Source organism: Mustela erminea, chromosome 19 (genome assembly GCF_009829155.1).
Source record: "Mustela erminea isolate mMusErm1 chromosome 19, mMusErm1.Pri, whole genome shotgun sequence".
Lineage (NCBI taxonomy): Eukaryota > Metazoa > Chordata > Mammalia > Carnivora > Mustelidae > Mustela > Mustela erminea.
In genome coordinates this window covers 47936550-47963282 of record NC_045632.1, presented here as the reverse complement: position 1 = coordinate 47963282, position 26733 = coordinate 47936550, and the positions used below count along the sequence as shown (strand labels likewise).

The window sequence follows — 26733 nt, the reverse complement described above, 5'->3', positions numbered from 1 at the left end:
AACACAGGGCCCAGAGTCACCGCCACCATCCCCACTGGAAAGGGCCCTCCGGCCTTGGCCTTCGCTCTGCCCCCGGGGGACAGCTGGGATCCTTTAGGCATTTAAAGAGAAAGCAGCTTCCAGGTCAGGGTAACATTAGAAGCGGGAGGCAGGAGCGGCCTCCCATCTGCAGTTCAGAAGGCTCCCGAGCCCCACTGCCCCCACTTCTCCCCGTCCCATCCGGCCCCAGCTCTTCTTCCCTTCCAGCTCCCTGCTTCCCAAGTATGAAAACTGTAAATCTGTTCTATTTCTTTCAATCAGTCCTCAGCAGTGTGCCCCTCAGGGCAGAGGCAACCACGGTAACCCTGCCAACTCACGCCTTAAAAATTCAGTGTGTTTAATGCAGTCGATGCCGCTGATACGTTTAAAAGTCTCGTTGGGGTTGGGGGGAGGGGGTGGGAGGAGGCACGAGGACTTGTTTTTCTGGGTCTTGCTGGGAGCTGGTGGAAAGGGATGGCGGGAGGGCCGCAGCATGATGGGGGAGAGGAAGAAAGGGTCTTTTATCGACTCAGTTCTCTCTTCCTCTTTACCGATGAGCCCGGCCAGCTCCCGGGGGCCACAGCCACCCTGGCGGGGCTCACGCAGACACCTCCAGCGCAGGCCGGGTCTGGACAGGAGTGGTTAAGAAAACCAAATGGTCTCAGCTGGTTGGGGTGAGCCAACCTGTCTCTGGGTTCGGGGCTGTCTCTAGGGACCGCGACGGGAGCGGTGCAGAGCTGGGAGAGCTGAGCCCCCGCCCCGTACAAGGCCAGGGTGGCTGGATGGGCCCCTCTGCCGTGTGAGGGGTCCCGCCTGCTCCCTAGGACAGAAGCTGTCTCCCGCACCTGATCCCTGACAGACCCAGCCCCATTTTCCTTGTGCTCTGGCCAAGCCTGTTTCCCACTGTCCATCTGCAGGGACCTCTCCAGCCCCCTTCAGGCCTTTGATCAAGCTGTCCCCAACCGGGACCCCTGGGAGGGCCTCTGGCCCCTCTCCTGCCCCACCCAAGCTAGTCCCACAGTCTCCTCCCTCAAGCTGTGTGGTTCCCCACCCCGCTGAGCATCACCTTGTGGAGCTCATGGTGTGTCTCCTCTCTCAACCTATGCTTCCCAACGCAGTATGTGTCTGGGGCCCGGTCCGGGGATGGATGCTTATGGAACAGAGGATGAACGGCCAGGAGGGCCATGGCTGCTCGCATTCCTTCACCTATGGAACTTGGCTTATGGGAGGGACCGCAAGGGACTCAGGACGGCTTGAACACTGCACGGGCGAGGTGGTTTGTGAAGGGTCTGGTTCCGCCTGAGGTGCTTTTGGATTATGCCAGGAGAGGTCTCTGACTCACAGACAAGGTCCAGGTTTGTGCCCCAGAAAAGAGGTTCCACCTTCTATCCCACGTGGCGGAGACACCCCAGAATATAGGTCAGATGGCAGGGGAGGGATCCCCGTGCTGGAGGCGCCTGGGACACAAGTCTTGCAGGGAAGACCCTGGGGGCTGGCTGAGTTGTGTTGGTGCCGGAGGAAAAGGTGCTGCTGGGAGGCAGGGCAGGTGGTAAAAGCCGGAGGCCATCCTTCCAGGCCTTGAACCCTTGGTAGAAAAGCCCACGGCTCCCGAGCATTTCATGTTTTGAACACTCAGAGCAAAGGAAAACAAAGGGAGGGCTCGCTAAAGGAAATCCTGCTGTCCCCAGGACAATCGGTTCCAAGAACCATTGACACACAGTATGTCCTTGAGAACAGCCGGGTCCTGTCATGGAGGTTTCTGCCCAGTAACGACACACGCGGCACATCTGTGAGTGCTTTCTCTACCTTGGGCATGTCATGTACCTTGAACCCCTTTAACAAGGGGACAGGTGTGATTTCACCCACCCATCTTAGCAGAGAATGAGAGTGAAGCGCAAATAAGAGCCTAGCCAAGGCCCTGTCTGGTGGCCCATCCCAGCCCCCACGCTCTGAGCCGCTGCCTAGCCACACACCCAGCCTGTGGGTTTCATGGCCTAGGTGGCACAGGGGCTCAGAAGATGGTTTGGGGTTACCTTGGCTGCAGATATCGCTGGATCCACTGATGGACTGAAGCCTGCCTGAGTTTCTCTGGAACCTTCCTGTGACTCCGGGGAGGTTTATTTATCTACCTGACCCGCCACCCCCCGCCACGGGTCTGTGGGTGGCAGGCAATGACCACACTGGCCACACCTGGCCAGGACAGTGCGTGCTGGTGCTGGGTTCTCATGGCTTTTTCTCCTGGTGGTCGAGTGGGAGGCAGAGTCCAGGCACCGCACCCACAGCCATGCAACGGTCCGAACCCAAGCTCAGATCTGGTTGGGGTGGGGGTACGGGTTACGACTCTGTGCAGGTGACCCCATCAGCAGCTGCCCAGACACCTCTGCTGGGAGCCGTGGCTCCTGAGCACAGGTGGCAGGTCAGTTGCTGCCTCTGAGGTCTCAGGTGGGGAGGAGGGATTTCAATACAATGACTGTGAGGACTCTGAACTCGCCTACACAGTCAGGCAAACAGCAACTCGAAGCCTCATGCGTCTGGGAGCCCCTGGCCTAACTGTTAGAGAATCACCGACAGAGACTATCTCTCTGACGCCCTCTGAGTTCCTACCCTTCCAAGCAGGATTTCCTCCCAAGGATGTGCTTAGCCTCCCTGCCCACGAAGTGGCTGCAGACTAATGCCAACACACACACACAGAGCCTGGCAAACTGTTTTCAGGCCCCAGACGTGCTGGCCCATCCACGCCCCGGCCAACTTCCAGCCAGGTGCATGGATGTCCTCAGGGATCCTGTGCTCACGGGACGGAGGACCAAAGTGAAGCCAAGCACTGGTCCTAGGCCACACTGCCAGGCCCACGGAGGAGCAGAGTCCCTGTCCCATTCTGCCAGACTGTCCCACGTGGCGTGGCACCGGCAGGACAGACCTCTCCTCCCTGGCGCAGCCCTTCTCTCCAGCTGACGGAGAGCCCCAGTGCCTTGTGACGCACATGTCCAGTGCAGGGGCACCGCTTCGCCCCATGGCTTGGAGTGAAGTAGACAGACAGAGACATAGTCTGCCTTAGGACAGGTAAAGGGAAAGCCCCCCTGCCAAGCCATCTCTGCCATTTCCGCTGCAAACTACAGAGGTGATGACGTGACATTCTGAGAACAAATGCAAGCAAGTAGGACAAGTGCCAGGAGCCAGAGGAGCCTGCCCAGGGCTGCTCCATCATCCGTGGGATTGGCCTGGGGACACCCCTTGTTCCAAATGGCTTCCTGTTATCAAGTTGCTCGGTGCAGATTTTCTACCACTTCATCCCATGATTCCCAAACTGGTCCTTTGTTCCAGGCCAAGGGATCCCTCCCCACTGCTGCTTTTACGACCACAAACTTTTCCAGACGGTGAGCATCTCCCTTCCGCCGTGCTCGGCACTGAGCCCAGACACTGAGGCCTCCCCACAGCTCTGCCCCTCTCACCTCACAGCCATGCCGCCCACCCGAGCCCAGCGGCCGGCTGCTCACGCTGTCCCTGCTGCGGCCAGAATGCCTCCCCCACCAAACCCTTCATGCAAGAGGGCCAGATGCCCTCAGAGTCGTGGGTTCTGGGTACGCACAGCGATGCTCCTCTATCTCTCGGTTCCGTGGTGACTTTCTTCCAAGGGATTTAATGTGCCCCGAAGGGCTCCAACCAGGGGCTGCCATTTTGCTTGCTGGTGGCAGCCTCCGTTCTCCATCCTGGCAGCCCCTCCCCCACCTCGAAGTGGGGAGCCACCACCCCTTGTCCCACCAGTGTCCTAGCCGCCCCCACAAAGTCATGCAATTACTGTTCAGAACCAGAAAGGCCCTCCAAGCCAGGAACAGCGCCTTCCCAAGACACCCCTGAACCCGGCTGTATGCCGGAGTTGGCCGAAGACCATATGGGATGCCAAGACCACGCTGAGGCCCCCTCCAGAAAGTGGCGATCTGTATTCTTAACGGCCTTCACAGTAGGGACTGCGAACCACTGCCCCCAAACTGCCTCCCCAGAGCTACTGCACCAGCCCAGCAACACCACTCTCTGGGAGGAATGGGGAGCTCTCACTAGCAGTCCCAAAGGATGCGCAGCCATGGAGCTCTGGGGAAGGCCCCAGGTTGGGGTCCTCATGATCCCCCAGAGTCCGGGCCTGGTCTTCCTAGGTTTCCACCCAGTGTCTCGCTATTTCCTCCCCATCTCCACCCGAGGGGTCCCAAGCCCGCTGTGGGCAGCCCCGACTCGCTCTGTTCAAACAGAAGGAAAAGGAGGGCACCCCGGCCTCGGGCTGTGGTCCCGCCGGCTGTCACGGATGCCGCAGGGGAGGAAGCTCGGCTCAGTGGCGCTGGGCACACGCTGCTCCTGCCTTTCTGGCCTTCAAATCTTTACTCTTGGGGGTCTTAGGATACTTATAAACTGAGACTGCCATCTGTAGCTCTTCACAAGAACCCGCTTACAGGGCACAAAGATAAGCGTTGGCAAGAGAATGGGAAGCGAAACAGGAACACCGCACTGCTGGTCACAGAGCAAATATCACAGCGACCTTGCCGCGGAGTCTCTCGGAAGATGGTAAGAAGATCAGAGAGAAAGGGCTGGGAGGAAGGAAGGGCCACCACAGAAGCGACAGGACAAAGACAGCAAGGAAGGGACTCCGACTCCCTCGGTCCTTTGTGGCTGAATGAAGGGGTTTTCTCTTATTTGTACCCTCCTCCACGCCTTGCCAGGAGGCTGTGAAAATTCCTCTTGTGATCAGTCATTTTCAGGGAGTTTTAAGATGCATGAAATGGGCTTTTCATCTAAATCGTTCCTTTCCAGCCCAGGAAATGCACATTGGATTAAATGAATAGAGCGAGAAAGGGCCCCAGGCGGGAGGTGTGCGTGGAAGTCCCTCTGGGGAAAGTGTCTGCAGCCATCCAGAGTCCCAGGTCTCAGTTACAGACTGGGTTCTCCGAGGCAGAGCTGGGCCAGGCGAGGGCCCTGCTTTGGAGCGGCCATCCTGCTCTCCCCCGCCCCCCGCCAGGGTCACCACGCCCAGAGAAGACAGGCGGTGGAGTTGAACACGGTGAGGTGGTGGCCTCGAAAAGGGAGGATGACCCCAAGCCACTCTGCTTGGAGCCAAACCCTGTATGCAAACAAGGCAGGGCAGTCCCGGATCTGCTGCTGGAAATGCACAGCCATGGCCAAAACCACCCTCGGCCACGCTATGCACTCACGAGCGCAAGACTGAGTTTTGGAAGGAAATATGTGGCACCAAAACAGAGGCTACTCCTGGGCAGGAGGTGGTGGTGACAGGGCTTACATTTTATGCTACGTCTTCTGCACTATTTGGATTTCTGTCTTACGTGGTTTACATTTTTTTCAACACGAGCTAAGAAGGAAGTTCTTCTGGGATCGTCTGGACTCCATCAGAGACGTTCTCAGGGGAGGTGCGGGGAGCAGGGTGCCGGGAAGGGGGCGCCTCCTTGGAGGGTGTCCGGGCTCCCACTCCGGCCCAGACGGCAGAGTGGCTCTGTCTCTCTGGTGGGGGCTGCTGCACATTTGCAGATTTAACAATGGAAACATGCATTTTACAAATGAGAGGATCAACAGCAGGGAGATGGTATTTTTAGCTACCGTGGCTCTTTGCTTCAAAGGCGTAGGCTTCATCTAAAACCAGGCAAACCTCCTACAAAGTCTGCCTGTTTGCAAGGAGTGATTAGCATAATACGAGCAGGAGAAAAGGCCTGGCTCCACTCGGAGGCAGGAGTGCCTACTACATGGGAGGCTTTCTCTGGAAATAGAATCACGAGGAGAAAGTCTCAATGGAGATGAAGCCCCTGCCTTCAGTCAGAGCAGGAGAGCTGCCCCACGCCGCTGGCCGGGGAGCCCAGGGTCGTGGGTTCGAGCAATGTGCAGTGTGAGTACATGTCCATGTGCTGCGCAGGGCAAGGCCACCCTCTGGGCTGTTGTTGCTAGCGTCACTGGGGCCCCATGCAGTCACCTTCTTCTAGTAGAAATACAGAGGGTCTAAGGGCTGTCTTTCCAGATGCCCCTTCGGAGTGGTAGGGCAGAGCCGAGTGAAGGCTGAGGGAGAGCGCGGACTGGGAGAGTGTTGGGGGCAGGGTGCAGACAGAGCGCGACTCAGATGATGCAACCTCAGGGAGGTGTCCTCCCTGGAGGTCATGCCAGGGCTCCCGGCCCCTGAGAAGTGGCACAGCTGTGGTTTAGACTGAGCTGTGGCCCCTGGTCCCTGTCCTCATGCCCCTCGGGCCTCAAGCCTGCTGGGGTCTGTGCACCCGCCTTCCTCTCTCCAGGCTTCCCTGTCCCGGCCCCCTGCCCTGCCATCCTGCTGGCTTGGGAAGACTAAACATGTGGAGAAGCTTGACATTTTCTCCCAACACCACAGAAATGCAATGAAATCTGTGACCTTCCGAGAACCATAATGACAGATACTCATTCCGGGAGCCGAGCTGGGGGCAGATATCGCCGGGCAGCTGCTTGGTCACACCAGTCCCAGAGCCCCATCCTGGGGAGAGTGTGACCTTGGGCAGCAGTGGGGGGCCGGGGGCAGAAAGCGGCAGCACTGCTGCTATTTCAGACACTCCTGGCCTGAGAGAGAGCAGAGGGACTGCAGGGGCGGGCAGCTGACAGAGCAGCCGGTGCTGCGCAGCCCCCAACCCTCAGGGTCCCCACGGCAGTAAGATCACAGGTCTTCCTGCGGAGGATCAGGGGACCGGGAAATACTCCCAGACAGGGTGCGCAGCTGAAGATCTAAGAAACCAATTACCACGCTACCGGGGGGCTGGGAGAAGCAGAAGGGATGGGACCGGGGGCGGCTGCTGGGGCTTCAAGGGCAGGAAGGAAGTGAGGTCACTCTAGGAAAACTGGCCAACTGTCTGGGCCAGAGGCCACTGATATAGGTGGGCAGGGGGGGCTCCTTTGGGAAAGGGGCTCAAAGGAGGGGCTCAGCTCATGGAGGAGGGAGAAAAAAGCTGACTCTTCTCAGGAGAAATGACCGGACAAAGCTAGCCGGCTGAAGTCCCAGGCACCTGAACTGGCTGAAGGCAGGTCCCCTAAGCAGCTGGGGAGGGGACATCTGGGGTGCCGAGAATGTTTTTAAATTTAGTCCAGATTATCTGCTCAAACTGCTGCTCCCAGCAGCACCGAATCTTCTGGAAGACGTAGCAGCCCAATCCCTTGTCAAGTAAGCTTCCTGAGCCACTCCTTAACTAGTCTTTGGTGTTTTGGGAGGCTAATGGCGGGGAAGAGACCGTAGTAAGGTCACAAGATAGTAGCAAGTACGAGTCTCCTCCTGCACCCTGTGAGCCCTGGGCCCCACTTCCCTTCTGTTCCCTGGATGTTCTGGAAGCATGGCAGGGCAGGTGGGGCACCCATCCAACTCAGTGTGGCCTCACACAGACTTGCAGTCCTTCCTTGGCTGGGGGGGATGGGGGGTCTCTTCAGAAGCTTGGTGCCATCCTGCAGACTCTAGGGGCAGCCACCTACCAGTGGTTTCTCCTCTCAGGGTCTTATGCATGCTCACGGCAGGTGGAGAGAGCTTTTTGAACCTGCTCAGGCCCTTCAGTGGTCCACCAGGTGCCCCAGGGCTGCTCATGAGACAGCCAGAGGTCCCAGGGGGCACTCCCAGCTCCCTGGGGTGCCAGGGCATGGGCCCCATGGCTTCTGAGCAGACTGCTGGCTCCATGAGAAACCTCTTCTCCTCCCCACCCTCACCCAGTCCCTACTTCTCTTTCGTGGCTCCAGTTAGACAGTGTCTCTTTCCCGAAGCTTTCCTGGACCCCTCCATCTGGGGCTGGGCATGACCCCCCACCCCATCTGCTCCCCCAGACCACCATCGCTCCTGATGTTTGTGAATGTCCCTAAGAGGGCAGGGACCAGCCCTGCCCACCATGGTGTCCTCGCCAGTGGGCACTGAGACAGGTCCGCTCAATGACAAATGGCATTTCCTGGCCGCCCCCTGGGGAGGCGGGGGCAGCACTGGGGCAGAGCCTCTTATCGGTCCTCACCGGGGAGGGGCCGGGTGCTTGCTCCAGGCATTTCCATTCTCAGAGACAGGACTCTCGCCTGGCCTGACAGCTGTGGCCTAATTTCCAGGGCTATACCCAGGCTCCTTATTTTAACCCACTTGGTATTTTTCATTCCTGAGGCATGGGGGGGGGGGGGATGGAGCGGGATTGGGGAATGGGGGAGGAGTGGACAAATGGAAGAGATGAGCTCAGTGGGGCTTGGAGGACTCAGGCATTCTGGGGCAGGAATGTGCCAAGAGGGAAAGGGATGGGGAGAGGAGGGCCAAACTGACTTGTTTTTTAAATTTTAAAAAGGAAAAAAAAAATCCCCAAATCCTACCCCCTTGATTTTCCTCAGTAAGCATTTTCAACAAGGTCACAAATGCACTGGCTCTATAGATTTTTGGCTGCAGACTGCATTTCAGGCAGCCTTTAAAAGCCAATTCTTGGCGTAGCTTCAGCTGAGCCCGAGGAGAGGGAAAACTAGGGCACACTTTTATGCTCCAAGAAAATATCGGATCCAGGTCACAGTTTCCTGGTTCCCCTGAAGCTGTGGGGTACCCCCCCTTAACAAAGCCCAAACCTGAGGGACCCCCCCACCCCCACCCACCGCATACAACCCTTCCCCTCTGCAGTTTCCTCCAGAGCTCGGATCATAACAACAAGGACACACATTTATCGGTCACTTGTCACCTGTCTGCCTCTGTCACTAAACTGCTCGCTCCGTGAAGGGACGGATGGGTTCTCCATCTAGTGCATGCGCAGGGCTGGCGTGGGGCCCGGCAGACAGCACGAACTCCAGGAAGTCATGGAAAGGACCTTGTGGAGAGTCAATGTCTGACCCTTAGTCCCAGTGGGGCTGGCCGAGCTTGTCCCTCTGACAGCACCCCAGGCCCATCTGAGTCTCCGTCTGCATGTTGTGCTGTTTCGGCTTGGGTCTGCCTAGCCCAGGCTGTGGCATGAAGGCAGCACATGCAAACAGTCTGGAAAAGTCAAACCCTCCGTTCCTCCTGTGGGAAAGATTCAGTTGATCTGTAAGGTCTCTTCTGGCCACTCCAAACTAAGCCGAAAATCCAGACGGAGACTCTCCTGGTCTCTCTTCAATCCCGTGTCTAACCTACAAGTCCACAGCCAGCCACACAGGCCATGGCCTAGAGCCTCTGGCGAGGCGCAGTGTTCAAAAAAGGAAAGAAGCCACAGAGAAGGATCAGCTGGAGGTTCCCCTGCCTGCCCCTGGGGTGGTCTCCGGGAGGGTCGAGGGTCACCAGGCACTACACAACCCCACCCCTCCCCCCTTCCTGGATGGAGGGGGGATTTGGCTCCTGCTGCCGCCCCACCGTGGGCCCCGCTTCACGTCCCCCTTCAGGCCGCATATGGACCTCAACCACAGCGTGGACACCAGCTGGGGCTGCCTCCCCCACCTGCGGTCTGGGGTGCTGGTTCCCGTGGACAATTGCTCTTCCCTCTGCACCTGTGGGCGCGCCCACGATCTGGTCCCGGACCACCAAGGCACGGCACTTCCCTGGCCATGGCGACAGGTCCGTGAGCCCCAAGCCCAGCACTGCAGCTGAAGGCGGTGCTGTCCTGCCACAGGGTGGATGGCCTGCCCGTGGGGCGCTGACGGAGCAGGAAGAAGAGCCAGCTACGGAGGTGGGAGGTGAGACCAAGTCCTGGGGACACGAGCCAATCCTTGTCCCTGACCGCACACTCCCGCCCTGTCCCTCGACACACAGCGAGAGCGGGTTTTCTGTCCCGCGCAGTCAGGAGCCCTGACTGGGCCGCCCTGAACAGGGCAGGGTCGAGATCAGGGGCAGAGGAAGAGAGACGCCCGGGGTCACGTGCTGGTTTGATCAGTGGCTTTCTCCCTCACCCTTCCTCAGAAGGGCCAGCCCCAGACCATGGAGGGAGCGGCCGTGTCAGAGCGAGCCAGCAGCTGGGCAGGGGGCGGCCGGGGGTGGCGGCCAGCGACCCACCCAGGCCCGGGTTCCGAGCTCAGACAGCATGAAGAGACGGCAGATGCCACTCATCACAACCGCCGTCACAGCTACCAGGTGCCGGACACACTTCGGAACATTTCTTGTTACGTCATTACACCCTCCCGAGCATTCACAGGCGAGAGTGATGACCCGTATCTTCACTTTCCACGTGAGACAACCACTCAGGGAGCAGACACGCCGGCGGGCCCCCGGGGCTGCTGCCGGTCGGCAAATCCTTCCCTTTCTCGTGGGCAGAGCGGCCCCTTTCCTCTGGGACCTGTTGCTCCCCACTCCACGTGGGTTCTGGTTGGGTCGCCGCTGGCCACGGGGTGGGCGCATGACCCAGCGTGAGCCACTGAGCACTGTGGGGACGTGGTGGCCATGTCTACAAGCCTTGAAGGGACCAAGACAACAAGGCTGACCCCAAACAAGGGCCGAGAAGAGAGACCGCACTGCCGGGAAACGCCGAGTTCCTGCATCTTGCTGCTTTCTGCCTCTGTCTGGTCACACAGGCTCGTCAAGCCCCTTGCTCACTGCGGTACCTGTGACCTGGGTTCCTGCCTCCTGTCACTCAGAGCGCCCACCGATACGGCTAGGTGTGCGGTTCCCGACCCCAGGCTGCAGACCACCGCCGGCCAGGCTGTACCCGGAACCCAGAAGCCGCTGGGGATCAGCTGGCTGGGAGAAAGCACCAGCAGGCCAGACTAGGTGCCCTCCAAGACCCCTGGCTAGAGCTAAGAACTAATACCTTGGGTAGGAGGTGAAGTAATATTCCAGCTCGGTGAGAATGCTGGACAAACGTCACCCAGAAACAGGCAGCTTTATGGTTCGTTTTAGGAGCTCCTAATCCCCTGAAAAAGCACCACAGAACATAAATGCTAACTGTGAAGGAAAACTGATACCTGCGCGACGTTAAAGATCGGTAACTTCTACTTACAAAGAGACACTATCAAGAGAACGATAAGGCATGCTGCGGAGTAGGGGAAGAGGACTGTAGGGTGTACACCTGAGAAAGACTTGAATCCAGAATACATAAAGAATATAGACGGAACTTTAACAAATAAGCACCAAAACCCAATGGGGAAGTAACTTGAAAAGGCTCATCGCAGAAGAGAATATCCAAAAGGCCAGTAAGTGATGAGAAGTTCTCCATTAGTCTTCAGGGACGCACAAATTAAAACCACAAGTGGTATCACCCAACACCAACCTGAAGGGCTAGAAGCCAAGACTGAGGACACCAGGCGCTCGTGAGGATGGGAGAGCTGTGGAGCTCCTGGACAGGCCACGGGAGTGGACACCGATGCAGCCACCCCAGAAATATCTCCCAAAGCTAAACCATGTAGGGCTCTGAGCCAGCCACTCTTAGACATGTGTCTAAGAGGAATGTACCCGTATGTTCACGTTAACAGCGCCAGACTGAAAGCAAGCCAAGGCCCCAACAGGAGCAGAACGGGTACACGAGTCCCGGTATCTTCATACCCGGAACACTCTCCAGAAGTGTGAACTACTGCACATCTTTTTTTTTTTTTCCTAAGTTTTTTTTTTTTAAGTTGACAGAGATCACAAGTAGGCAGGGAGGCAGGCAGAGAGAGAGAGAGAGAGAGAGAGAGAGAGAGAATGAAGCAGGCTCCCCAGAGCCCGATTTGGGGCTTGATCCCAGGACCCCGGAAACATGACCTGAGCTGAAGGCAGAGGCTTTAACCCACTGATCCACCCAGGCGCCCCTAACTACTGCACATCTAATAAGGGCGACTCACAGACACAAAATGCATCAAAAGAAGCCACTTTGTCAAAGTACGAACTGCGGGATTCAGTTTATATCAAGTTCAAAACCAGGTAAAACAAACCTGTAGTGTTAGAAGTCAGGATAGTAGCTACTCTGGGGAGGAAAAAAGGGGTCCTAACTAGGAGGAGACATGAAAGGGATCTCTGGGTGCCAGAAATGCTGTACCTCTTTTTTTTTTTTTTTTTAAGATTTTATTTATTTATTTGTGAGAGAGAGAGAGAGAGAGAGAGCAAGAGCGAGCACAGGCAGAGTGGCAGGCAGAGTCAGAGGGAGAAGCAGGCTCCCTGCGGAGCAAGGAGCCCGATGTGGGACTCGATCCCAGGACGCTGGGATCATGACCTGAGCCGAAGGCAGCTGCTTAACCAACTGAGCCACCCAGGCGTCCCGAGAAATGCTGTACCTCTTGATCTGAGTGCTGGTTACATGGGTGTAGACATTTTGTGAAAATTAACTGAGTGGTAGTACACCTATGATTTGTGCACGTTGAGACAGTATGTTGTTTTTCAATGAAAATTTACATTGAAAAAGTCATCACAGGCATCAAGGCTTGGAGGGAGGTAAGGCTGCCACACTGCCCTGATCGAGAGAGGGAAGAAGACAGATCTGGGCACTGAACCGGTTAAGAAGGGAAGGGGGTTTTGCCAGAGATGGCAGAACAAGAAGAAAGAGCAGAAAACCAGTGAGAACTCCTAGGGATGGAGCGGTTTCTGAGACAAGTGCTCCTTCGAAGCCACACAAGGGCCGTTCTTCCTTCATGGGGAGGGGCTGGATACTCAGGTGGCAGACTGGGGCACAGGGGCCCCTCTGAGGACAAGTTCACTGACGACGAGGCTGAGGATGAACTAGAAACAGGTGTGCCGTTACAGACAAAGGCAGCAGCTCTCTGGGGGAGCACGACAAGGAGGCTCCGGTGTCTCCATGCCAGGAAACCCATCCTGCGTGAGGGCAGGAGCTGGGTGCATGGCCCAGAAAATGGAGAAAGACAGAACACTAAGCGCATGGGACAGCAGCCTCCGAGAGGAGAGAGAGGAAAGGCTCAGAACAGACAGCATGGGACGCCCGGCAGGGGAGAGGAGAGAAAGAGGAAGACTCTGGAGTGCATCTGAAATCCATCCCCGCCCAGCTTCAGCGAGAGAGGTTAACGTCGACGGTGCAAGCAACTGCGGTGACCCGGAAGGTAGAACGTGTCATCTGGGAGAAGGTGGCGGGGGTGGGGGGGAGAGGCAGATCCACTTGAACAAGTAGAAACAGAGATTTAGACCCAGAAAGACACTCACAGTCCAAGTACCAAGCAGTTCCAATGAGATTATGTCATCTAAATATAGGCCGGAAGTAGGCCAGGATAGCGGACGGGCAGCAGGCTGGAGGCCGGGGCCCAGAAGGCAGGCAGGAAAGGACATGCAGATTTACTCAGCATTTCACTTCTGCATGGGAGGCGGTGGCCAGAGGGATGGCAGCCCTGGCAGAGGCGTCGGTGGCCACATCAGGAAGGGTCTTGGTGGGCATTTCCTGTGGGTTAACACCCCTGGGTGAAAGGGAGATACCACGAGGGAGCACAGCTTCCTTCCCGGGAGGGCTGAGGAAAAGCAGAGTCCAGTCTGGAAACCGCAGTTTTCCTAAATGACCTCCACCCCCAAGTCTGGAAGAAACCAGGACACCCCGCTCTGGGGTCTCTGACCGGCTACCCAGCAGCTCCATGGAGCGTGGAGCAGGACCCAGGACGGAGGGCGGGGGGAGCGCTCCTGGGAGTTGAAGCTGCCGACTTTTACAGGACGTGCCATTCTCCACTTTGGACCGCAAGGGCCGCGTCGGTGGGCCATCACAGCCTGGGTTACAGAGCACCCTTCCCCGAGGGCCATGTGTACTCCTCGTGGGCCTGTGCTCGCCTTTGAAGGCTCAATTCAGACCCAAGTTTCTCCCAGGTGAGAGTCCTTGGAGACGGAACCACCATGCAGGCTGAGACAGGAACCCTCCTCTGTGGGAGGAGCAGCTGTTCTAGGCAGACTTTCGCAAACTGCACACGATAGAGACCTTCTCTACATTTTTCGGAAGACAGGGGCAGGGTCTATGTGTGTTGGGGGTCGGGGGGGGCGGCAGGGTGTGTGAGTGCGTGTGTGTGTTTTCATGGCTCCTGCTAAAGGAACCCACTTGTGGGGAGGAAGGGGAGAACCCACACCGAGGCCCCCAAAACCTAAGCTGAAATGATACCAGGATAAAAGAAAGAGCTTCCTAAGAAACATTCTACGATGGGTGAAGGGGATTCACTCTGGAACTGCTGTTCCAGAAGGAGTTCAGAGGCACCTTTAAAAGCAAGGACACCGTTCTGTCTGTCCTGACTCTGACGCAGCCCTACACCAAGGAGGCAGGAGGATGCAAACGACTTCGAGCGGCCAATTCCTGCCGCTACTTTGTTAAGATGCTACCTTATGACAGCCGTCAGCTACGTGCTCATTAACTAAGCTATCTGACTTACCAAGGTCAAAACTTTGTTGGTTTCCTGGCATCCTTAGGTAAAGTATAAAGAGATCCAGACAGTACTGCCGATTCCATCCGGAAAAGCTCTCAAGCTTCAGAAGGAAATTCATTATCAAGTTCTCAGCCACTGGCAACAGCTCGTGACAGTCACCCCCAGCCCTGCAGGCTGCCTGAGCCATGGGCTGGGGAGCTGATGCTTTGTAGGTACGGCGACTACCAGAAAGTGCTTTTAAGCTGAGGCTGGGAAGAACAGAGCAGGTGCCAGCACCTGCGTGCTGGGGGTCCAAAGCATGCACCGAGAAACCTTTCCTGCCAGTCCCTCCTGAACCCTCACCCTGTCCACAGGGGCTTCTCGGGTCACATGGCCTCCCACCAAGTTCATCTGTGACCTCTAACCTCCCATGAGCTCTGCTAAAGGGAGTGGACCCTTGGCCTTCTTCCAGTCCCCTGTCACAGGGATCCACTAGAACCCTTGAAACATGGAGAAGCTTTCCTCTGAAGCGCCTCAGACTCAGCACACACCGTGCAGGGCTCCCTCTGGCCAGCACTTCCCCTGTCCCCTGCCGTAGGACCTAATTAATCCCAGCCTTGCCTGACAGGGCCCACCACATGTGGTTCCCGTTTTCCAGAAGAAATTACGCCCTTCTTACAGGGAGTGCCCGTGTGTGTGTGTGTGTGTGTGTGAGAGAGAGAGAGAGAGAGAGAGAGAGAGAGACAGTGGGACCCTGGAGACTGCCTGGAGGAGGCAGAGCAAAGCCACTAGCCTGCTTCTAGGTCCCAAGCCCTCCCAGGTCACAGATGGTTCTGTGAGGTGCTGGGAGGTGGCACCTTTCCATGAGTTAGGAGACAGTGGAAACAGACCAGGCTGGGCTCTTTGGGCTGCATGAATTTTGCCCGCCCCAAGGACATCTTCGTATTTCACCTTCGAGGGCGGACTCCTCTCTCAGTCTTGTCTGGCGTGTCAGATCGTGCTTCCCCGCCAGTCACGTACTCTCAGGGCTGCTTCCAGTTAGATCAAAGCCAAGAGCAGGTTGTGCAAAAGAGCTTCTGCCACACACTCCCTTTGCTGACCTGCATCTCAACAAAAGCACCCCAGGCCCCTGGTCTCTGGGGAAAGAATGACTGTGGAAACTTCCAGAAGATGCACACAGGAGTCAGGCAGACTTACTTCAAGTCAGCAAGAAGAGAACCTTCTGAGAGGAAAATAAGAAATTCCTTGGAAGAATTCCTCTATCCCGGTTCAGGTCCTGTCTCCTTCCCCTGAGCTGGGGACCCCATCAGTATGGCTTCAGACAAATAAAATCTCAAACTCCACCTGCATTCTGGGTCCCTTCCAGCAGACAGACTCTGGCTGGCACATGTTCGTCAAGGCAATTTATTTTTATTTGCAGCAAATGAATGCACCCCATTAAAGGGGAGAGTGAAAGAAAGCAAGGAGAGCCTCTCAGCAGCTCTCTCCTGCGGGCTGGGGGCCAGAGGCAAGGTGTGCTAGCCTAAAATACCGTTCGAACCAGGGACCTGGGTCTTGCCACGTTACTTGGATTCATCCTGCATTAGCATCAGCACCGTGGGCTTTGGGTAGGGGCGCCTGGCTAAGGCCCCCTGGCACAAGTGGCGCCTCTGAAAACTATAGGGGGGGTAACCAATGTCAGTGAGCTCCGGGGGCTGGGAAGGTCTCACAGAGTGAGAAGGGGAGCGGGGTGGGGAGGGTCAGCCGGTGTGGGCTGCCCTGGCCACAATGGTGATGTGGCCCTGGATGACAGCCTGTCTCACGGGTGACCATACAAGGACAGCAAAGTGGAATTCCTCAGTTATAGCAAGAAAGACAGATGCTTCTCAAAGCCCTGCCTGAGATGCAATTAAAAACAAGTCCAGTTTCCAGTGGCTTCCTAGGCCTCTGGCCCTACCACCCATGTCAGCGGCCGATCAATCTCCCTCACTCCCCACCAAGCACGGGGCAAACCCGGGGGTGGGTGGGGGACAGGGCGGGATCAGGAGGAGTACATCACAGGCACTGTGAGCATTTGCTGAACTGGAGAGGCTGCCATGCCTGTGTCTATCAGAGTCTCGAGAGGAGGACCAAAATGAACCAGAAGCTTTATCTCAGGGCTCCTCTGGGTGCAGGTCTCCTGGAAGAAGACGCAGGGCTGCCTCCTGCTCTCCCACTTGGGCCCCCAACCCAGGCTCTTCAAATGCTCTCATCTTAGGGGCACCCGTGTCCCCGGGAAGGGTGCTCAGGACCTCATCCACCATCGATGGGGCTGGCTGGGGTTGGAGCCTTTGAGTTCACAGCAGGCACTCGTTAAAAAGAAAGCATTCTCTGGCAAGTCCTCTCTGCGAGGCAGCAGGGAGGAGGGGGCGGGGGAAGCACAGTCGGTTAAGCCAAAGGACGGCTGGCCAGAGGGCCATCTTGGCGGGCGGAGTGGGGTGTCCCAAGACTCGCTCACTTCCCAGCACAGAAGCAGGCCTTGTAAGGATCACAGCTGTCGGATCACGCTGCAGTTCCTATCAGTTTATCAAAGAAGCTGCGTTTTCTCCCTCCTCTCCCTTTCTACTGAGTATAAGTGGCCCGGTTCATGGGAAAACAGCCCGCGCTTGTTCTGCCGCATTGGCATGGAGGGTGGGAAGAGGCCGGAGGAGGAAAATGTACACCAACACCTACTCGGGGCAGAGTTGTTTTAACGGGGCCAGGGCCGGGCCGCTGGTGGGTGTCTGAGGTGCTGGGGCTGCAGGCCTGGCGCGCCAGGGCCAGCTCTCGGCACAGAAGCCTTAATTACTTCGCCCTCTCTGGAGTCTGGTTTCCCGTCTTCACAGACCACCCTGGGAGGCTGAGGCTGTGTCACGAGGCGGAACAAGAGCTCCCCTCACCAACCTGTGCTGAGAGTGACGGCATGTACCGTCTTATGCAGCCCTCTCTGCAAAATGAAAGGCTGGCACCACTGCAGATCAGGTCACGTGACCAAAAACTGGAAGAACTGGGATTTGAACCCAAGTCTCCTGGACTCCAGTAATTGCAATCTTAATCCGGATCCCGAGGACCTGTTGGGGGCCCATGGGCCCCATGCCGGTGGAGTCCAGGGAAGGGGGGAGAGGCATGGGGAGGGCTGCGGGCTGCCCACATCTGGCACCCCTCCCCCATGTCCCCTTCCCCACTTGTGGGCTCCGCTTCGCCGCCTGCAGCTGAGAGGAGCGCCTGGGCCCACAGCGCACCTCAGCAAGTCTAGCTGAGATGAGGCTTTGGAGCCACGGGCCTCCCCAAGTTCACTACGCAGCTAAACTGTTATGTCCATAAGATAACAAGGCCGTATGGACACAGAGGAGGTCTGACCCGCCCAGGAGCCTGGGGGGAGTCTGGAGGCCCCACTCCCACCCCCACCCCCCAACAGAGGTGCAGCCTGGGAAAGCTGTGTGGGGGAGAAGAAACACTCCAGGGTCCCGAGGGAAATCAAGCATCTTCCTCTATGCCAAGACGCCCACCAGATGTTTGTCTTCAGCAACTCTGGCTGCTCTTGTCCTCTAGACGGCAAGCCCTCCTGCTCCCCGGGCTAAACACACTACTGTAGAAATGACGGCTTTTCACTGGTTTAACACCTGAAGGAGAGGGTTAAATCACTCTGTTTCTTATCAGGCCTGTGGCTTCATCTCAGCACTCTGCACAGACCACTACTATGCTTTTCTTTAAAGCTGTCAGCAAAAAAGAAGGAAATGAAATGAGAAGCAGACCGGCAGGCTGACGCTCCCAAACGGCCGCTCCCCAGCAAACTCGGCTGAAGGGACTCACTCCCCCGTCTGATCACAGGAAGGCAGAGAGCCCGTGTCTTCAAGACCTCCTCCACGTCTGATGCTGTGCTTTGTGCCCCCCCAAGAGCCTAGACTGGCTGGCGGGGACTGTGACTCAGGCTGGTCAGCGGCGGTGGGCCCACAGTGCCTGCGCTGCACAGGGGAAGCAGGTGCTGGTGCTGCTTCTTGCCGGGGTGATGGCAGGCTGGACAAATGACGCCAAGGACTAGGAGGGACAAGTGGGAGGGGCCCAGCCCCGAGGTTCCTTCCATCCCGGCCCACCGGGTTCCTACGCCAGGGCCCAGGGTCACAGGCTGCGCAGAGCCTCGCAAGGCGCCCGGCCGCTGCACTCTCTCACGGAGGCGATGAACGGTGGGTGCGGAATTAGCAGAGCGCCAGGGGCTGCAGCTCAGCTCCCACCAAGCCTGGCAGGCACAGGGCTTCTTCTCATTTCCCTCTACAAAATGAGGATGCCCGTCCGCCCAGGAGGCTAAGAAGACACTAGACAAAGCAAGTAAAGCCTCACCACCCCGAGGCTATAAATGGGAATATGCAGAGGCCGCTGGGTCCCCAGCTTCAGGGAGCCCAGGGTCCCTGAGCAGGTGGGGAGGACACCGACGCGGGCCCTTGCTGCGCACACATCTGCTTGGTGCAGCCTGGCTTTCTGCTGACTGCTCTGAGCTTGCTCTCTCCGAGCCCCCTGATGGGACAAGGGAGGCTGCTAGAGGATGGAAAAACCCAACAGTCAGGTTCTCTGGAGGGGAACTAGTTACAAATGCCTTCTTCAAAGGCCTCTCTCTCCACTGGTGCCTGAAAGGCTTCCAGGCAAGGGGGAGCTCATCAAGTGAACGGACATGTCTGCAGTACGGAAAACCACGTAAAATACACTGTCACTCTTGTGGGGACAGACTGTCGCTCTCCCAGTGGGGGGTCTCCTGAACCACTTCTAATCTCCACTTCAATCCCACGGACTGTCCAACTTGATGTGAAGTAAAACGGGCAGTCCTCCCCTTCTGGCCGAGTCGGGTAAGAATCTGCTTCTGTCCCTGTGTAACTGTGGGGCTCTCACCTGGGAGGATTCTGCTCCCAGAGGCTCGTGGGCCTGTCTGGGAACATTTCGGATGTTCCAGCTGGGAGGGCGGGTGCTGCTCCACAGCCCACAGCCCACAGGACGGGCCGGACCACCAGGGACCGTCCAGCCCCAACGCCAACAGCACCGAGCCTGCGAAAGCCTGCTCTCCATGACCTCAGAAGAGCAAGAGGGCCGGGACAGCCTCCCACCACCACAGGGTCACCTTTGGTGGTCTGGACCATCAGAAGCCCCTCCCCCTCGATGGGCAGAGACTTCGTAGTCCTGCTTTGGCCTTCTGGCCAGGCGGGCCTGTCCCCTCCTGCAGCTCGGTCCTCTGACCCCACGCCCTCAACTCCACCCTCAGTCCTCAAGCGAGGGCCTCGGCAGGCAGCTCTGGATGAAGAGGGAAGGGCCTGCTCTCTCCGTTTCCCTCCCTCGGCTCACATCACGGCGGGGCAGGCTGCTGGCACGGCTCCCGGCAGAAGCTTGTGGGCCTCACCTCCCCTCGCTGCCTCCTGCCACCCCCTTTTGCTTCTTCCCGCCTCTCAGGGCCTTCTTCTCAGCCTCCTCTCCTGGCTTCTCCTTCTCCCCGCCCACCACACACTGGAGCTCCCTGGGGCTCGGCCTCAGGCCCCTTCCTGCCTCCTCTGCCCCTCTTTACCACTGACCGTTCTTCTTCCCTAAGAAAGCAAGCCCCGCGAGGACGGAACCGTCTAGAGCAGTACTCGGCAGAGTCAGTACTCGGTAATACCATCTGCCGAATGAATGAGTGAGTGAGAGAAGGAAGGAAGGACTACGCTATCCATTTCCACTTTTCTCTCGTGGGCACAGCTCCCTCTTCTCAGAGTCACGGGGCGCAACCTGCTTCATTCACCATCTCTCCTTTGATGTTACCAAAGCAATTCCAACTCGAACATGGGACCCTGCTCCCTCCAGAGCTCCCATCACAGGGACTACCACCACCAGCCAGAGTCCTGGTGTCACTCCCAACAGCCTGTCCCCTCAGGCCCTCACGTAATCAGTCACTAATCAATGACACATCTTACAAATTACAGAATGGTGCCGCTTCTTCCCATCCCCCTCCCAAGCAGCCACCATCTCCCACTTGGACAACAGCCCCCCACTGGTCTCCCACACGTCCGCCTTGCTGTCTCCACCCACCCCTTCTCCTCAGCAGCACAGGAATCTTTAAAAACACAAATCCGATCACACCGTCCCCCCCACCCAAGCCCCTTCAGTGGCTCCCTCTGGCCTCGGGGAGAGACCTCCAACCCCGGTGTGGCCAGCAAGGCTGGGCCCCTCTCCCGCTTGCCCTGTGGATCACACAAGAATGAAAGCTCCGTGTTCTTGGCTGACTTGAAGACTCCGTACAGGCTGGACCCTCTGCCAACAATCCTCCAATCCCCAGACGCCACAGAGAGCCTCAGGAGCCTTCCCGACTGCACACACCACTGTCTAGTCAGCTTCCCCGAGAACCCTGGACGGCTCTAGAACCCCATCCCCCCCAGAGGTGCTTATTTCATGGGTCAGGGTGAGAGCCCTAGGTGACTGACAGGAAGCTACTGCTGTAGAGCACTGAAAGCTACTCAGACTATTCCAGAAAACTTCTCTCCCTGGCTTTGTGGGGGAGCCTGGAGAAATCTTTGCCCCATCTACATTTTGGTGACTTTAAGGTCACACTCTTCTGTGACCCTGGCTACTTGGAGCTGAGGCGGCGGCAAAGGGCCAGAGCTGGCCATGTTGTTGTTGGTGGGAGTTCTAGAGGCTGAGAGTGGCCGGGGCCCTGGGACTGGCCAAGGCCAGGTTCACACGACTCGAGATCCCAGCTCCACTAGAGCGACTGCTGCCACCAACCTTGGCCAAACGCCGTGCGGGCAGCTGGGCACCTGAGCCCCTTTTCGTGTTCCATCCAGCTCATCTACTTTCTTTGCCAAAGACTACAACAAGGACACACGGACAGGACCTTTAACCTCCAGGGAAAACAGTGTCTCGACAAGTGGAAAAGTAATTCGTTCGTTCAAGAAATGGCGACATGCACCTGTCCCGTGTTGGCAGCACCAGCAGGCCCGATGTGAAGCTGGCGGCGCCTCTGCTTCTTTAAGAGTAAATGCGAAGGAAAAGGAGGGGAGAGAAGCGGAGGAGAAAACAGCCACAGGCAGCTCAGCCCTGGCGCGGCACGCGGTGACAAAACGGGCTGTGAGGAAGAGAAAGCGCGCCGAGTCTGACCTGATGATGAAAGCGCCTCTGGCCTCCAGGAGCTTGCGTTCACTGCTGAACCTCTTGAGAAGGTTGATCATGAACTTATAAAAGTAGGAGTTCATGGTGGGGGTGGAAGGAGAACATTCTAAACCTTTGGTACCTGCAAGAAAGGGACAGAGCCAAGAGTTACTGTACGGCCCACAGCATGGGGGGACCCCCATGGAACATATGCCGTCGCAAATGCCAGAAAGGGGGTGTGTCGGGGGGTGCAGCTGTGTGCAGAGCGAGGTGAGGGAAAACCTTCAATCCAGGGCCTCGGGTCGACGGCATGAAAGCAAGGACTATACAAGTACATGAGAACAAATACAACTGCTTACTGTACAAACACCCACTCACGGGTCCCCCTCTCCAGCCAGCCCCCAGTGACTTGGCGAACATCTCCTATCTCGGAGACCCACTGCTACATGCTGGGAAATTTTTATAGAACACACCTGGACCTATCATCCCAATAAATAAAATACACCTGGACTTCATTTTGGCTGGTTAAGGACAGGTGAGAAATCAAAAAGAAGAAAGGGGTAAAACTGGCATACGACCTCGAGAGTCAACAAAACACACGCTCCTTGGGGCGCCTGGGTGGCTCAGTGGGTTAAGCCTCTGCCTTTGGCTCAGGTCATGATCTCAGGGTCCTGGCATCAAGCCCCTGAGTGGGGCTCTCTGCTCAGCAGGGAGCCTGCTTCCCCCTCTCTCTCTGCCTGCCTCTCTGCCTATTTGTGATCTCTGTCAAGTAAGTAAATAAAATCTTTAAAAAAAAAAATCCCAAATCCAGAGTTGGCTTGAGAACCAGAAGCACATTTGGAGTAGCCCCCGATAAGCATCCTAGCTGAAAATACACCGAGGGCCAGGTCCAGTCCCCCCAGAGTCCTATCCCATCACGGGTCCCCTCCGCAAGGTATCGGTCATGGAGGGGATGACAGCAGGGCTGATGGAATGCCTGGCTGATCCCCACGTAGTACATTCATACGCCCCATGCGATCTTTGTGTTTTCTTTGCCACCCATGCTGACCTCAACAGCACTGTTGGGAAGGTGTTAAGGATGGTAAGAATCTTCACTCCCTCTGCCCAAGGCACTAACAGGGCACAAAACGCACACACGACAGCTTGAGATACAATTCACGTATCATGAAGTTCACCCTTTTAAAGTGTACACTTCAGTGTATTTTACGACAGTATAGTCATAAAACCGTGCATCGATCACCAGGAATTCAAGCATCACCCAAAAAGAAACCTTGTACCCATTAGCTGCCCCTCCCCATCCTCCCCTCCTCCGGCTCCTGGCGATCATTAATCTACTTTGTGTCTCTGGATTTGCCTCTTCGGGAAATTTTGTACTAACGGAATCACACAGTAGGCAGCTTCTCTGACTCGGAGTGTTTTCATCCACACTGTGGTACGTATCCACTTTGTATTCATTTTTGTGGTTGGATAATACTTCATTGTATGGATATGCCATATTTTATCCATTCATCAGTTGCTGAATATTTGGTTGTTCCCACTTTTTGGCTATTAAGAACAATGACGTGGGGCCCCTGGCTGCCTCGGTCGGTAGAGCATGTGACTCTTGATTTTGGGGTCATGAGTTCGAGCCCCTCATTGGGCGCAGAGCTTACTTAATTAAAAAAAAAAAAAAGGATAATGCTGCTGTGAATATTCATGTGTAAATTTTTGTGTAAACATGTTTTCATTTCTTTTGGTTGTATACCCAGGAGTGGAATTTCTGAATCACGTGGTTACTCTGTATGTAACTTTTAAGGAACTGCCAGACCGTTTTCCATAAGGGCTAGATCATTTTACATTCCCACCGGTGGAGTGTGAGATTCCAATTTTCTCACATTCTTGCCAACACTTGTTATTACCTGTCTTTTGATTAGAGCCATCCTCATGGATGGGAAGTATCTCATTGCGGGTTTGATTTCCATTTTCCTGATGACTAATGACACTGAACATCTTTTTATGGGCTTACTGGTTCTTGCAGATCTTTGGAGAAATGTCTATACAAGTCCTTTGCCCATTTTAAAACTGGGTTATTTGTCTTTTTATTGCAGAGTTGTAAGAGTTCTAGATACATGTCTCTTACCAAATGTATGATTTGCAGATATTTTCCTCCATTCTTTTTTTTTTTCCTTCTAATGTCCTCCATGGTGTTCTTTGAAGCACAGGATTTTAAATTCTGATAAAGTCCAATTTATATATTTTTTGGGTTGCTTGTGCTGTTGGTGCCATATCTAGAAAGTATTACCTATTCCAAGGTCATAAAAATTTACTGACATGCCTCCTAAGAACTGTTTTTTAAAAAAATATAGCTCTTATACTTAGGTCTCTCATCTATTTTATTTTTTGTATATTGTGTGAGAAAGATGTCCAAATTCTTTTGCATGTAGATGGATACCTAACTGTCTTAGTATGTTATCTTCTTTCTTTTTACTTTATAGGTGCTTTTTTTCAAGAAGTTTTTTTGGAGTTTATTTATTTATTTAAGTAATCTCTATCCACAATGTGGAGCTCAAACTCATGACCCTGAGATCAAGAGTCACATGCTCTTCCAACTAAGCCAGCCAGCTGTCCTGATGCTTTTCCACATTGTATTTTTTCTAGCTTTATTGAGACAGCATTGCCTATACCATTATAGAAGTTCAAGGTGTAAAACGTGTGGATTTCATACCTGGACACATTGCAAAAAACAGACACCACAGCACTCTGGAGTCAGCCAATACCTTCCTCATTGCACATAATTACCTTTTTTTTTTTGTGAGAACATTTACCATCAACTGTCTCAAGAACTTTCCAGTATATACTATAGTAATATTAACTATCATCACTGTTTTGTATGTTAGATGACCAGAACTTATTAAACTCTAACTGGAAGTTTGTACCCTTTGACCAGTATCTCCCCAACATGGTATCTTTCTTTCTTTTTTTTTTTTTTAAGATTTTATTTATTTATTTGACAGAGAGAGAGAGAGAGAGAGAGATAATGAGTAGGCAGAGAGGCAGGCCGAGAGAGAGGGGGAAGCAGGCTCCCCACTGAGCAAGGAGCCCAATGCAGGGCTCAATACCGGGACCCTGAGATCACAACCCGAGCTGAAGGCAGAGGCTTAACCCACTGAGCCACCCAGCTGCCTACCCCAACAGGGTATCTTTTTTTTTTTTTTTTTTTAAAGATTTTATTTATTTATTTGACAGAGAGCGAGCTCACAAGTACACAGAGAGGCAGGCAGAGAGAGAGGAGGAAGCAGGCTCACTGCCGAGCAGAGAACCCAATGCGGGGCTCAATCCCAGGACCCTAAGATCACGACCCGAGCCGAAGGCAGAGGCTTAACCCACTGAGCCACCCAGCTGCCCACCCCAACATGGTATCTTAATAGGCAACCAAGAGCTACCATTTACCAGGGACTTATTACGTGCTATGCGTGTCTAAAGTCTTCACACATAGCATCTGATTAAATCTCAAAATAATCCTCGAAAATATGGGCTACTACTCTTCTCATTCTACAGGTAGAGAAGCTGTGAATTAGACTGAGGACTATCCGAAGTCACCGAGCTGACGAGTGGTGGTCTCAGAGTCCACGCAGCTGGTTTCAACAGCTCCGCCATGTTGCCCATCACTTGGGTGCTGGTGTTGGTGCAGTCTGGGGTTAGCAGGTTAGTGGGCGGTATGTTCCTAAACAAGGGGCAGAAGACTGGAATGAAGGCCCTGCCAAGATGGAGGACAGAGAGACAGTGGCACTGGCAGAAGCTGCGGAGGAAGCACCTGGCTGCAGCCCTCTGGGAACTCAGGGAGGACACCAGGGCAAGCACGGTGGCCAGCAGAGACATGTGGGCCATTATGCACCAGGCTGGCCTCTCTCTGGCCCTGAAGTCCTGATTTCCTGCCCAGACCAGGGAGAGGATGGCCACATAACCTGTGTAGAACAGGGAACCAAGCTTGGCTGTGAGGGTCTATTGGGTCCCAGAAGCATCAGCCCCCCGCACACAACACGAATGTATGGAACCATCCACAGGACCAGAAGCAAGGCCTACAGAGGCCCACGGGCTGACTTCACAAGATGCCAGTGGCCAGAAGAAGCAGTAAAACCCTCCTTTCAGGAGCTGTCGTTTTGCTCAATCCAGACTTCCCTGATGTCTTTGCATGGTGTGACTGGGCACGGGAAGGGGTGCCTTTCTGTTTTGTTTTTCCCAGCTGTGAATTACTCTGTGAGGATTCCTTACTAGGAGCCATACCTTCAAACTATTGTCCTTTCTCCGGAGAGCCTCCTGGACAGCCCCTGTGAACTGTGTGCAAGGGGCAAGCCTCGAGTAAGAAGCCCAATCCGAGGGCAGACCTCATTGAACTTCTTGATGTTTGCAGTTCGTTGTTCTGGGTCCCTGCCCAGAACAGCCTGGCCTGGGAGGTCCTGAGTGACTCTGGAATGGCAAACAGTCTCTGCTCCCTGGCCCAGAGGGACTGTTTGCAGAATCAAGTGTCACATTCTTACAGATCGAATTTCCCCGGGCCCAGCTGGGGCCGATCTCTGAAGAGGTGGCTGCAGATGCAGCTGCCAGAGCCCCTCCTCCCCGTCCCCGCACTGCCCCCATGGTGGCCTGGCCGCACACCCCCAACACCGGCTGCGTGTGTGAGCTGGAACCTTCTCCGTGCTCATCTGTGAGGGCTCCTGTGTCCCTGTCCCCTTTTTGCTTCTGTATGTGCAACCCCAACCTACATCATTTCCAGGCTCAGGGTCATTTAGGTTCCAACATATTCCAAAGGATAAAGGGACCCAAATAGGAAGTGACCATAAAGAAATCTTCCACAATGTGGGGCTATGGTCTCCATTCCCAAGGAGCTGGGTATCGCGGTTAGGCAGAAACATCGAGCGTGCTGTTCTAGAGTAAGGCTTTGGAGTCCTGGTTCAGATCAGATGTCTGCCTCTTACTAGCTGTCCAAATAGGGGCAAGTTTCTCCCCCTCAGTTTCTTCATTTGTAAGGTGGGGCCAATAAGAACCCCTTTCCTTCCATTCAAAGAATTTTTTTTTTTTTTTTAAATTAAGTAATCTTTAAGCCCGAGGTCGGGCTTGAACTCACGAGATCAAGAGACTGAGCCAGCCAGGCACACCCAGTAAGAGACCCTTTAAATGAGACAAAACATGTGATGCACCAGGCCCGGGGCCTGCCGCACAGTCCATGCTCAGTGAACAGGGGCTGCTGCTATTAGCAAACACGCCAGAAGCCGGGGCACAGCAAGGGGCAGACTGTGCCCGTCTCCCCCTCTTGGAATAGACGACCAAGGGCTGCGGGACAGTCTGGAAAGTCTCCTGAGCGGAGACTTCAGATCTGGGACGGTGTCCCAGGGCTCTGCTGGGAGGCAGGCAGGCTGTGAGAAGATGGGATCACCTGTGACT

General features: G+C 55.4%; 1 protein-coding gene across 1 annotated transcript in view; it reads right to left on the bottom strand.

Annotated features, from left to right (window-relative positions):
• The window catches only part of VAC14 (VAC14 component of PIKFYVE complex), a 99416-nt gene that overhangs the window by 17519 nt on the left and 55164 nt on the right, over positions 1-26733 (bottom strand). The window contains exon 14 of the mRNA XM_032326080.1: positions 21322-21454. Coding sequence (XP_032181971.1) covers positions 21322-21454 — 133 coding nt within the window. The remainder of the gene's footprint in view (positions 1-21321; positions 21455-26733) is intronic.